This window comes from Ambystoma mexicanum, chromosome 10 (genome assembly GCF_040938575.1).
Source record: "Ambystoma mexicanum isolate Mex_15411 chromosome 10, UKY_AmexF1_1, whole genome shotgun sequence".
Classification (NCBI taxonomy): Eukaryota; Metazoa; Chordata; class Amphibia; order Caudata; family Ambystomatidae; genus Ambystoma; species Ambystoma mexicanum.
This window is the reverse complement of record NC_090932.1, coordinates 1,364,488,132-1,364,502,218: the sequence shown is the minus strand read 5'-3', so window position 1 is coordinate 1,364,502,218 and position 14,087 is coordinate 1,364,488,132. Positions and strand designations below refer to the sequence as shown.

At 42.7% G+C, this 14,087-nt stretch overlaps 1 protein-coding gene across 1 annotated transcript in view; it reads left to right on the top strand.

Annotated features, from left to right (window-relative positions):
• Positions 1 to 14,087, top strand: part of MYO18B (myosin XVIIIB) — a 1,784,667-nt gene that overhangs the window by 811,787 nt on the left and 958,793 nt on the right. Inside the window, exons 27-28 of the mRNA XM_069620271.1 lie at positions 717 to 825; positions 1,756 to 1,880. Of these exons, the coding sequence (XP_069476372.1) occupies positions 717 to 825; positions 1,756 to 1,880 (234 nt within the window). The remainder of the gene's footprint in view (positions 1 to 716; positions 826 to 1,755; positions 1,881 to 14,087) is intronic.

The following is a 14,087-nucleotide window of genomic DNA, read 5'->3' as shown; positions in this document are numbered from 1 at the left end:
ATTACGCCATAAATCGGCAATTTTGCCGCGGATTACCCCCCAGCTAAGAGCAGGGTAGAAATCCGCCAAAGCCATGGTCTGGCAGACCCTTAAATGCAGCGGTAATAGCGCTACCATCACATTTAAGGGTTACCGCCAGACTCGTGATGAGGCCCATAGTCGAATACTATCTGTTGTTTAAAACATAATAGTGGTTTTCTCCCTAGGTGAAAGTGAAGATTAAATTAAATCAGCATTAGGGCTGGACAAACGTAATTCACCCAAAAGTAAATAGGATGTATTCCGGCCTAAAAAGTGCTTCACTGGTACATTCGAAATCATGTCATTTTGCAAAGCAAATTGATTTGCAACAAAAACAAATCAGTTTGGTTTTCTTTTATTAGTGATTCGCAAATGGAAGCAATTTGTTTCGTGAAAAAGATATTCTTAAAAAAATACATTGTTTTTTACAAAGAAATCAGTTTGTACAATAAATCAATACTTTGGGGAAAAGATTAATAAAAAAGATTCAATTAATTGAATACCAATCTCCATCCGTGGGGAAAATACAATTTCCATTTTGGCAAAAAAAGGAATTTCACTGTCAGTGGTGATAGAATTTGGAAGGTTGTGGGAAGTTGGCAGGGGAATGGGTTTCCTTGAGGTGGGCAGGGGGGTGATTTCAACGTAACATGCATATGTTATATTAATGTTTCGTTGTGTTCGTTTTCTCTAAGAATAAATACGAGCAATTGCAGAAAAATCTGGACTCGGTCACAAAGCAACTAGAAGATTGTCAGCAGCAAATTCAACTGCGGGACCTTGGAATGGGCATCACCGGAGGAGGTCAGTTCTAGAAGCCCATCCTTCATTTATTTGCCCATACTGTGTGTGCCCTAACCTCTGTTAATCACACGTGCAATTTTATAAGTGGGATTGTTTGATTGTTTAAAAGTAATATATGTTTCATTTGCAAAACCATTCGCACAATACAAATGTTACACAACGTTGAAGAATCAAATGGAAAATATTTGAAAAAAAACCCTCAAATATATCCAAGTTACATATATACATTGCAGCTAAAAACGAGCCCACATTTGGAATGCTTTTTAAAGCTACTAGGTTGCAATATCACCTGCGCTGCATTTAGGTGTCTACTTCAAAGTCTCTGAATTCCTGAAACACAAGAGTTAGCAGACAATCCCCGCTGCAGTGTGCTAGATCATAGCTGTGAACTACACAGTACAGGGGGCGCTGTTGGGTCTGCCTCATAAAATAAGCTGCTTGGCCCTCACAAGTGGATGGATTGGACTGTGCTCAGGGAGGGCCAGGCAAAAATAAAAAGGTGGTCCGCTATTGCAAATAGCGTTTTGCTACTCCTTTCCGCAGAGGTACCCATAGGGGAATAGTTGGTAACAGATCAAATTGTGAATTTTGTGGCCACTGTCAAGGTGCACCCCAGGGCAAGTTTGGAGGCAATAAGTTAGCTTTGCCACCATCCTCGTGATTTATAGCACTGACTGAGAATGGTCGGCAGGAGGCCTAAATCCGCCACTGATAACACTTGCTTCCACAAAACAGGAGGCACGTGCCCCCGCTCCCCGTACTCATTGCTTTAGAAACAAGTCTTGCTCGGCTCCCGGAACCTCTCCGGGTCACTCGGTGTCCTTGTACTGCTGCTCTTTTAATGGTACCAGCCGGTGCAGCATGCCATCTGCTCACATCCTCGCTAAGTGCCTGTATGCCCTGACGACCCTTGTGCTTTACCTTCTGCAGCTGATGAGTGGCAAATGCGCTTTGACTGCGCCCAGACGGAAATACAGTTTCTTAGGAAACGGCTCACGCAGTTTGAGGAGCGACTGGAATCCGAACTGAAGTGTCGACGAGAACTGGATGAAAGGGTAAGAACGCAGACAGAAAGGCCACACGAAAGGCAACGGCAAGCCCCTTCTGGGCAGCACGTTAGGAAGCCTAGTAAGAGATCCCGTCAGGCACCAGTATCAGTACCTGGAAGGCTATAATGTCTGTTGGGATTGTATTTTCCGTCCTTATATATTTGCTAGTGTTGGCCATGTTTTAACGCATTTTACTCACCCTCTGACGTGTATGTTACGTGTTCCACCCTTCTTTACTTGTCATTGGGATATTTCAATGCAGAGGATGCACCCATATGAGGCGAAGACAGGCGTCCTGTGCATTTCCTGGTTCCACGTGTTAGTACCACAGAAATGTCCCTGCTATATTGTTTGAACACATTGTTTACACCTTTTTTGCTGCAAAATATGGAGGGAGAACCCTCAGATCCTCTCCTCTGCTCACCCACTCCCACCATCTTCCCATTCCATGTTGCTTCACCCAAACCTCCCACGCTGCATTTTGTCGCAAGAATTCTGTAAAACAAAATCAAAGGAAAAACAATCAGCAGTGACATTTATGAGGTAAAAAGACTCAATACTATAGTCTGCAATGGTGGTGGAGGGGGCAGGGTTACGATTACAAGGAAGGAAGTACACATTACTGCACATACGGTAAAAGCCAACCCTGTGGATCAGACCCACAATGGGAGCGGGGTACCAAAGAATTCTATTTGCCCCCCCTGATTTTAAAGAAGGGGAATGCTGTCAAAAATGAAATTGCTTTACTGATTTTTGAAAAATTGACACTAGATCTCCAAGGCAAAATGTATACTTTGCTTAGCGACTTCATAGAATTGTAAAACATATGACAATTCAACATCCATGCAATATATCACGCATGTTGAAAGTGATTACTGGCAAAACGCTTACTTACTGTAGTGCCCACGGGGGTTTATTTAGCCACCATAGCTCTTCTGACCCTCAATAGGGTAGACCTCTCATTCTTCGATAGGCCATCCATTAAGAGTCTGCCTAAAGACATAGGGGGTCATTACGAGGTAGGAGGTAACCATGCCGCTATTAGCAGCATGGCTACCCCCTTACCGGGTACCGGGTTCCTTGAATGAGGAATTACCGGGCCATTCCGACCTTGGAGGGCCCGGTAATTCCTCATTCAAGGAATCCATCCCCATTCCCATTCAAGCCCCCATAGGGCTCAATAAGAATGGGGAGGGTGCTAACAACGGGCCTGTTAATAACGGGATGTTTGTTAGCACCCTGGTCTGCTTGCGGGACCCACTAAGAGGCCCTGGTAAAACCAGGCGTCCTTAGCGGGTTCCTGCAAACAGACTCGTAATGGGTCGGTAAGGGGTTGATGGCTGTGGCACCTTTACCGGCGCCGTTAACCCGTACCGCCAAACTCCTAATGACCCCCATAGTAATGCTAACATCTGAACGTTCATTAACATGTACAAACTGACTGTGCTGATAAGAGCTGACTCAAACACACTGCCTAGAGCTGTATTTTGGCCGAAGTCTGCCATTATAAGCCTTTCACAAACTTTAAACTTATTTAAAAGTTGACTGCAGGCCCCCTTCTGAATGGATTGGTGTGGTAAACTTCTTTAGCACACTGAATTAGGTGTATCCTCATCTTTGCTGTGACATGTAATTCATTGGTGCTGTTGATTCACCAGTGCATTCTATGGTGCACACTTCTTATACACGGGGACATTCCACCTCAAAATTAGCAAAATCCCTTTAAAAAAATCCCTTCTAAATGAAAAAAAAAGTAGGGACAGCACATGATTACAAGGCTTCTTGCTCTGGAAGACTTACGACCTGCTGCTCAGGGCTCTAAGCAGCCTGCTGTAATTTAAGAAAGCCCTGCATCAGCCTGTTCAGGAGGCCTTTGAAGCAGTTACTGCATCAAATGGGATCATACCCCCACCAGAAATTTGACAGAGCCCTGCAATGTCACATGTGACACAGTTGAGAATCTTCTTCCACAGTGTGGTACTAGCATACACGTAGGTACTGTCCGCCAGGCACATGATCATGCTCTTGCAAACTGGTAGACATTAGCCTGGAAAGCAGACATGGAAGATGGCTTCAAAAGTAGTGTTAGGGTGGTCTGGAAAGATCCCCATTAAAATGAGGGGTTCATGTTGCATGTGCCGTATTAATGACTGGGGTGGCGGAAAACTGAGTGTGATGTTGTAATTTCATATGCATCAAAGTGTATTTAATTATGGAGGGTTTTGTTACTTTTAGTGTTACTATTTGTCTAGAATGTATACACATTAGCTTGGACAAACGCAGAAAGACAAAATGTTAAACCCACCAAATGTAAAAACATACATTCACATTAATATGAATTCATGGGGAATTAATGAATCTCAAAATAGTGGGCTTTTAACACATGAAACAAAAATATGGTAGTCAGGGCTGTTTTGCAAAGTGAACGTTAAAATTTTGCGGTCAACTCATCTGCCACAGCTGGCGATGAGTGTTATGATCTGATAAATATTGCAGATAGCAGAGGTAATCTCCTGATGAATGGGAGCGTGACAGAAGGGGTTTTCACTATTTTTTATGGCTAGCAGAAAAACCCTGGGTGAGCCAATGCCCAAAGCTAACTAATTAGAAACCAGGAATTGCAATTGTATTGTCAGATGTGCTATGTGTGATAAAGCGCCAGGGATTTAGATTACCTTACCGGGTACCGGATCCGGGTTCCTTAAATGAGGAATTACCGGGCCATTCCAACCTTGGAGGGCCCAGTAAATCCTCATTCAAGGAACCCAGACCCAGTACATCCCCATTCCCATTCAACCTCCATAGGGCTCAACGGGAATGAGGAGCATGCTAACAATGGGCCCATTGTTAGCATGCTGGGCTGCTCGTGGGACCCGCTAAGGCCGCCCGCAAGCAAACCTCGTAATAGGGCGGTAAGGGGTTAACGGCTCTGACACCTTTACTGGCGCCGTTAACCTCTTACCGAACTCCTCGTAATGAGGCCCGTCAACTTTTTTGGTTTTTAAGGCTTGGGTTATTGTGGTCCTACAACACCATCTAACTGCTCCCCAGATATTTGTACAATAAACATACTTGATGTACAAAGCGTGGACTTGTTCTTCATGTGGTGGTCCCGCTTGGGTTGAGGTGATTAGGGGCCCTGCTCCTACAGTAGTCATTTAGCAATCTGTGCAAAAGTTGCCCCTGTATACTTCGCTTCATCATAGTACTATGCAGGTAAACTAATGAATAATGATGACATTCTTTTGTCAGCTGTCGAGGGTCACAGTGAAAAACACACATCTCTGTTCACTTCGATGACACAGATGTTGTGTCTCTGTGATGACCAATTTGCAGAAAAAAGAGTACAATTTGTGCAAATAAATTCGTAGCTCCCTATTTCTAATGACATTTAGATATTGAGCTACAACAGTCAGTTTGAGTTGATGAATATTGTGGCCTGCTACATATCACAAACAAAAATGTCTGTTCTTCGGAAGATACTATCAATATTAAGCATTTCCATTGTCAGACTTTGACCATGAATATCCTCAATCTCTTTGAGTGAGTTGTTGCTTAAATACAAAATAGTGTAACGTTTATAATGATATGCATACCTTCTATAGAAAGAGAGCAGCACACTGCTAGAGGAAGCTGTGGTTGGCTCTAACTGATCTCTTTTTAACATCACAGCTAATTCATATACCATTTAGTATGTATCAACAGTTCAACAAGTGCAGATACACAATGCTTGTGGTTCATACAACTATTGTGAACAAGCTGGTGCAAGGTTGTTCTCAGACCTAGACAAAAGGTAATTTTGCAGCCCTCCACTACCAAACTTATTTGTCTTGATTTTAGCATCCACACCCCACCAAATATGTCCTCACCTCTTCACATGGATGTTTTGACCACCACATTCACAAATTGCTATTTCACAGTCATGTTTTAGACCTTCTTTTCATAACATTATGAGATCAAATTACTCTGTCTGTTAAACACACAATCCATAACACTCAGAATTAAAAAAAAGTAACTAGATGAAGCATGATTAAAAATACAAATATGCTGGAATAGGAAAAATCTATGCAATCAGGTATAATTAAATATAATGTCTATCAAACAATCCCCCAATCCCTCACCACCCAGGCACAGACATGCTTGTGTGATATACAATAGGTTTGTCTAAAGGTTGGGAGGAAGTATCCACTGTCTCTCCACCCTCACTGTCCAATTTGGATGTAGCGCTACTGTTGGCTTAGCTTGCAGTATCTTTGCCCTACTTCCAACCAAAAAGCCAAACTTCAAGTAATCAAAATGAAATGCAGAGGGTGTTTGTGGTTGTGGTAGCTTTGCTACCTCCAGCACTAGAAGAGGGACGATGGTATCCCCCTTGCACCCTTCTTCCAGGCATTAGAGAGATGGCAAAGAAATTGTTTTGCTGCTCGACTGAGCATTGCCACATGAGCTCTGGGTATTTTTGTTGCCACCTCAGATGCCTGGGAGGCAGATCAGAGTGGGACTGCCCTCATCAGCGTTGTGGTATAGTCACATTCTTCTGCCAGACTTATTGCCACTAGAGGGCTAATGCTTGATGTGAAATGTGAAAACAGGGTGGTGGCTCTGCCTTTCAACCTGGCATTCAGTGATGCAATTTCTACCACCTCTTCAACCAGAGCCTTTCCTCCACCTCAAACGGGAGTATGCTAGACCACCACCCTCAGTAGGGGTTGTCCTACGTATAGAGGTAGAGAAAAGCAGATACCTGTCACAGAGCATCAAAGAGAGAGCAGAGAGTGAACACCTGCAGTGTGATAGCAACTCTCACTCATAACCACATGTATATAGGGACTACTGTTAAACCTACTACCAACCTATTACCAAATTATAAATAATGGCTCTCAACAAATGCTCTAATAATCTCCTGCAAAGTTAATTTCTTTTATTAGGAGAACAAAGTAACAAAAGCACATAGCAAATATCACTGTGATTACACATACCACACTCAGTATAATAAATGTTATTAATGAAAACACTTCTATGCTTTTGAATCTTATGTCCCTACTTATAAGGAATGACACAAATAAAAAAATAAAAAATAAACTTCTTTACAACAATTTAATGCACATTGGCTCTAAATAAAGCTCAGCATGTAGCTTTCTCGCCCCAGCTGCGGGGTCTAAATGGGTTTTAACGGCCCTCCAGCCCGAGATTGGCTAGGCCCAAAGGAAGCGAGGGCCACAGCTCGGGCTATGGGCTGTTAAAGCCCATGTACAACCCCGGCTGAGGTGTGAAAACTCTCCACAGCCCAGGATTTACAGGAGTACAGATCAGTTTTCTTTGTGTCAATCGACGGGAGATCAGCTGTGTGCGAGCCATTTCCCGTTGGAGAAAAAATGCACAAAAATGGCCACTGCCATTGAAATTGAAAAGGGATTAGGTCCCTTTTTTTCGGATGACGGCGGCCATGGAAAACATGTTCCAAAATGCCTGTCGGCATCCGAAAAGGGACCTAGTCCCTTTCATATTTTGATGGCAGCGGCCAGACGATAGGAGTATTGGGGGCCGGAGCACAAGGCTCCGGTCCCGTAGTTAAGTTGAGGTGGGGGAAGGAGAATTGGCTTTTTGGTTACGTGGGGAAGCACTGTTGCCAACCCACAGTAGAAGAAAAATTAAAAGGAGAAAAAAAGTGCCACCAAGGAAAGTGGCTCAGGTGGCTGGAACAGCAGGTGGGGAGTGTGTCTTCTCAACCACTGATCCAGCTGCTTGATTGGCCGAGGGCTCTTCCCAGGGTGCGAATACATATTAATGTCCCCTCAGTTAGATTGTCTCCACTACTACCTATTTTAATATCTCTTCCCTTTCTAAATTTGATATGAACACTCTCTCATACTCATACAATTCTTCTGTGACAGCAGGGAGCTGAAAGCTGAGCTGACAGCTTGAAGCTGGAGGTAGGCTTGAGTTGTACAATTATTAAAATCATGAGCCCATCCTCAAAATATCACATAATCCAATGGCAAGACCTCCTAAAAAACACCACAGTCTGTGATGGCTACAAAAAGCCTTAAAAGATAGTTGTGTCAATTGGATTGACCATGATGCAAGCATAAGTCAAATCAGACTAAGATAGTTCAAAGGGTTTGAGTTGATGTAGTTAAGGGCTTGATGCTTCCACATACAGCTCAATAAAAAAGGATAATACTCTCAAAAACCACAAAGGGGAAGGTTGTTTAGCCTCTGGCCTCCACGATTCAATTTACTGCTGCAAAAAAAGCCCCACCCAGCTCAATACACCAGAATGGAGCCAGCTATCCAGCCTGCTTGGGTCCTCAGCTCAGCTCTGACCCGAAAGTACACCATGATGGTCTCAAACTACACTCCTTTAACTCCTCCAAAAAGCTCTCTTTATATATTATGGATTTTCGAAACATTTTTCCCTAGAACATATTAACAAAATCTTCAGAAATATCAAAATATGATATATTCCCAGAGAATATTTTACCATATTCTGAAGGAACATGTTCCACAATACCTGACTTTTCCTGTGGCTAGGTGACATTTTAGGGGTGCATCCGGTGGCTTGGAGTGCATCAGAACATTGTTCATTATTTAGGGTACCATCGGGGACTATATACATAAACAAAACAGCCACTGGATCCCAACTCACAACCTGTGCTTACAGTGTTCTCTCGTATACCACAAACAAATGATAACCTGACTCAAAACCCAGGCTGTTTGGCGGACAGCAAATGATTCATTTGTAATTGTTCATTTTTGCACATTAAATGGGTAGAATTCAAATACCTAAGTTTACAAAAATGCTTTCTGCAATATATGTGCCTACCTATTTAAGTCCCATGTGTGCCCTAACTATGCAACAGAACTAATATATAGCAAGATTATATGGTTTGTGAAAATGCCTCATGAATGCATTTTCTTCCAGCTAATCGAAAAGTACATGACAGGAGAAGAGACATTTTGTTTATTTATTTTATAGTGCATTTGTAAGGCGCTTATACATCAAGTAAATAGTGTTTGGCAGAAGCTGTGCTGGCCCAAGATTATTTAAAGTATCCTGTTCCCTACAAGTCCTGTGCAAATATGTCCCGACCCCCCACCCCGGTACTACTAATTTTGCTCTGTAAAGTTATGAAATGTGCTTCATGATCGTGGGCCATGCCAATGCTTCCATAAGCCAAAAACAAGTACAGAACCTGTAGAAACAGTGACCATATTTTTCACATGCAGAAAACACAGCACATTCAGAAGAAGCGTAAACGTGCCTGGAATCCAGGAAAAGTGCAATATGGGTAGTAGCATCAGAGCAAAGAGAACCCAACAAAAAGAAAAGCTACAGCACAGGAAGTAGCACAGAAAGCTTTGAGCATACAAAGGACAGGTAAATCATGGACAGCAGACTGCAGTCTACTGCCACTCATGGAATAAATACAGCCTTGGTCATAACAATGCCAGCTACCCTCACATACACTGATTAAAGTAATTGTATAGGCAAATGAGGGGACCAACACAGTCCTCTATCATTAATAGACAAGGTACAGGCACAGCACAGGCCGGAGTAGTGAATACCTTCCTGAACCAGGTACAGTATTGACAGAGCCAGTGTAAACTGCCTCTAGACTCCATCAAGTATAGCATAAGCAAGGCCAGTTGAAGTGTTTTCCTCACAAACAGATGCAGCCTGTGCAGGGTCACTGCATACTTCCCTAACTGTCAAGTACAAGTACTGCATAGATAGCGCTAGTGCAAGCTTTCCTCTCAAACAGGTACATCATAGACAAGGTGAGAGGAAGCTTGTCTCACAAATGGCTCAGCACAGACAAATAGAAGCTTTCTCACACAAATGTACAGCATGGCAGGTACAGGTATAGAATGTACAGTGCTTGTGCATGCTTCCCTCACAAAAAGGTACAGTTACAGCATGGACAAGGCCAACACATGTTTTACTTATAGATGTGTACATGGACAGCATTGGTATGGCCAGGTTAAGTTTTCCCTCATCAATGCACACCTGTACAGCATGGGTAGCCTCACAGTAAACATTGGTTACAAACAGATACAGTATGTGTGGGGTCACTGAAATCTCCCCTCACAAAGAGGTACATTATGGACTGGTCTAGTGCAACCTTCTATCACATAGAGGTAAAACATAGCCAGGGGAAGTGCAAGTCACTATCAAAAGGGTATTGGTACAGCATTTCAGGGCCAGTACACATTTCCCTTATAGATGTGGACATGTATAGCATTATTACCTAGCACGACTGTTTGTAAGGACCTGTGTAAACCCCTCTCATAAATGAGTACAAGTATAGCACATACAGAACCAATAAAACATTCTATCATACCCAATACAGTTACAGTATGTGCAGCACCAGTGCAACCTCCCATTATGAATGGTTACAGGTGCAGCATGGTCAGGTTATTGTAAAGAAGCTTACTTTTGGACATATGCACATCGTGGACACAGCATTGGCAAACTCCCATCACAGGCTAATGTGAACAGCATGGACAACGCTACTGAAAGTTTAATTTGCAAAACAAGTTACATCATGGGTGCTCGCTGCATGCAGCCTTCCAGCATCCAAGCTCATAGAGCTCCTTACTTTAGGATACCCTCTCTTACAATGAGCTCCTCTTAGTAAAATCTGACTGAGTAGAGGGACAGGTGTTTGTGGCACACTGTACAAACATGCCTGCTTTCTGCACTTTGTCTCAGCAATATTTCACTGCCGGTCATATGTGTTTTATGAGAGTGAAAGGGCGAGGTGCAAAAAATGAGGGGTAAGTACAACTGTTGTTAAACATACACAAACACAAAAACCTTTGGAGCACAAGTGCACTGAAAGCAAGCACTAGCAATGTGCCCTAGATTAATTATCACCCCAGTGGGCTATTAGTTGTTCCAGCCTTGCATTTAAATGAGGGTCACACTGAAAAACACACATCTCTGTTCACTTCGATGACACAGATGTTGTGTCTCTGTGATGACCAATTTGCAGAAAAAAGAGTACAATTTGTGCAAATAAATTCGTAGCTCCCTATTTCTAATGACATTTAGATATTGAGCTACAACAGTCAGTTTGAGTTGATGAATATTGTGGCCTGCTACATATCACAAACAAAAATGTCTGTTCTTCGGAAGATACTATCAATATTAAGCATTTCCATTGTCAGACTTTGACCATGAATATCCTCAATCTCTTTGAGTGAGTTGTTGCTTAAATACAAAATAGTGTAACGTTTATAATGATATGCATACCTTCTATAGAAAGAGAGCAGCACACTGCTAGAGGAAGCTGTGGTTGGCTCTAACTGATCTCTTTTTAACATCACAGCTAATTCATATACCATTTAGTATGTATCAACAGTTCAACAAGTGCAGATACACAATGCTTGTGGTTCATACAACTATTGTGAACAAGCTGGTGCAAGGTTGTTCTCAGACCTAGGCAAAAGGTAATTTTGCAGCCCTCCACTACCAAACTTATTTGTCTTGATTTTAGCATCCACACCCCACCAAATATGTCCTCACCTCTTCACATGGATGTTTTGACCACCACATTCACAAATTGCTATTTCACAGTCATGTTTTAGACCTTCTTTTCATAACATTATGAGATCAAATTACTCTGTCTGTTAAACACACAATCCATAACACTCAGAATTAAAAAAAAAGTAACTAGATGAAGCATGATTAAAAATACAAATATGCTGGAATAGGAAAAATCAATGCAATCAGGTATAATTAAATATAATGACTATCAAACAATCCCCCAATCCCTCACCACCCAGGCACAGACATGCTTGTGTGATATACAATAGGTTTGTCTAAAGGTTGGGAGGAAGTATCCACTGTCTTTCCACCCTCACTGTCCAATTTGGATGTAGCGCTACTGTTGGCTTAGCTTGCAGTATCTTCGCCCTACTTCCAACCACAAAGCCAAACTTCAAGTAATCAAAATGAAATGCAGAGGGTGTTTGTGGTTGTGGTAGCTTTGCTACCTCCAGCACTAGAAGAGGGACGATGGTATCCCCCTTGCACCCTTCTTCCAGGCATTAGAGAGATGGCAAAGAAATTGTTTTGCTGCTCGACTGAGCATTGCCACATGAGCTCTGGGTATTTTTGTTGCCACCTCAGATGCCTGGGAGGCAGATCAGAGTGGGACTGCCCTCATCAGCGTTGTGGTATAGTCACATTCTTCTGCCAGACTTATTGCCACTAGAGGGCTAATGCTTGATGTGAAATGTGAAAACAGGGTGGTGGCTCTGCCTTTCAACCTGGCATTCAGTGATGCAATTTCTACCACCTCTTCAACCAGAGCCTTTCCTCCACCTCAAACGGGAGTATGCTAGACCACCACCCTCAGTAGGGGTTGTCCTACGTATAGAGGTAGAGAAAAGCAGATACCTGTCACAGAGCATCAAAGAGAGAGCAGAGAGTGAACACCTGCAGTGTGATAGCAACTCTCACTCATAACCACATGTACATAGGGACTACTGTTAAACCTACTACCAACCTATTACCAAATTATCAATAATGGCTCTCAACAAATGCTCTAATAATCTCCTGCAAAGTTAATTTCTTTTATTAGGAGAACAAAGTAACAAAAGCACATAGCAAATATCACTGTGATTACACATAGCACACTCAGTATAATAAATGTTATTAATGAAAACACTTCTATGCTTTTGAATCTTATGTCCCTACTTATAAGGAATGACACAAATAAAAAAATAAAAAATAAACTTCTTTACAACAATTTAATGCACATTGGCTCTAAATAAAGCTCAGCATGTAGCTTTCTCGCCCCAGCTGCGGGGTCTAAATGGGTTTTAACGGCCCTCCAGCCCGAGATTGGCTAGGCCCAAAGGAAGCGAGGGCCACAGCTCGGGCTATGGGCTGTTAAAGCCCATGTACAACCCCGGCTGAGGTGTGAAAACTCTCCACAGCCCAGGATTTACAGGAGTACAGATCAGTTTTCTTTGTGTCAATCGACGGGAGATCAGCTGTGTGCGAGCCATTTCCCGTTGGAGAAAAAATGCACAAAAATGGCCACTGCCATTGAAATGGAAAAGGGATTAGGTCCCTTTTTTTCGGATGACGGCGGCCATGGAAAACATGTTCCAAAATGCCTGTCGGCATCCGAAAAGGGACCTAGTCCCTTTCATATTTTGATGGCAGCGGCCAGACGATAGGAGTATTGGGGGCCGGAGCACAAGGCTCCGGTCCCGTAGTTAAGTTGAGGTGGGGGAAGGAGAATTGGCTTTTTGGTTACGTGGGGAAGCACTGTTGCCAACCCACAGTAGAAGAAAAATTAAAAGGAGAAAAAAAGTGCCACCAAGGAAAGTGGCTCAGGTGGCTGGAACAGCAGGTGGGGAGTGTGTCTTCTCAACCACTGATCCAGCTGCTTGATTGGCCGAGGGCTCTTCCCCGGGTGCGAATACATATTAATGTCCCCTCAGTTAGATTGTCTCTACTACTACCTATTTTAATATCTCTTCCCTTTCTAAATTTGATATGAACACTCTCTCATACTCATACAATTCTTCTGTGACAGCAGGGAGCTGAAAGCTGAGCTGATAGCTTGAAGCTGGAGGTAGGCTTGAGTTGTACAATTATTAAAATCATGAGCCCATCCTCAAAATATCACATAATCCAATGGCAAGACCTCCTAAAAAACACCACAGTCTGTGATGGCTACAAAAAGCCTTAAAAGATAGTTGTGTCAATTGGATTGACCATGATGCAAGCATAAGTCAAATCAGACTAAGATAGTTCAAAGGGTTTGAGTTGATGTAGTTAAGGGCTTGATGCTTCCACATACAGCTCAATAAAAAAGGATAATACTCTCAAAAACCACAAAGGGGAAGGTTGTTTAGCCTCTGGCCTCCACGATTCAATTTACTGCTGCAAAAAAAGCCCCACCCAGCTCAATACACCAGAATGGAGCCAGCTATCCAGCCTGCTTGGGTCCTCAGCTCAGCTCTGACCCGAAAGTACACCATGATGGTCTCAAACTACACTCCTTTAACTCCTCCAAAAAGCTCTCTTTATATATTATGGATTTTCGAAACATTTTTCCCTAGAACATATTAACAAAATCTTCAGAAATATCAAAATATGATATATTCCCAGAGAATATTTTACCATATTCTGAAGGAACATGTTCCACAATACCTGACTTTTCCTGTGGCTAGGTGACATTTTAGGGG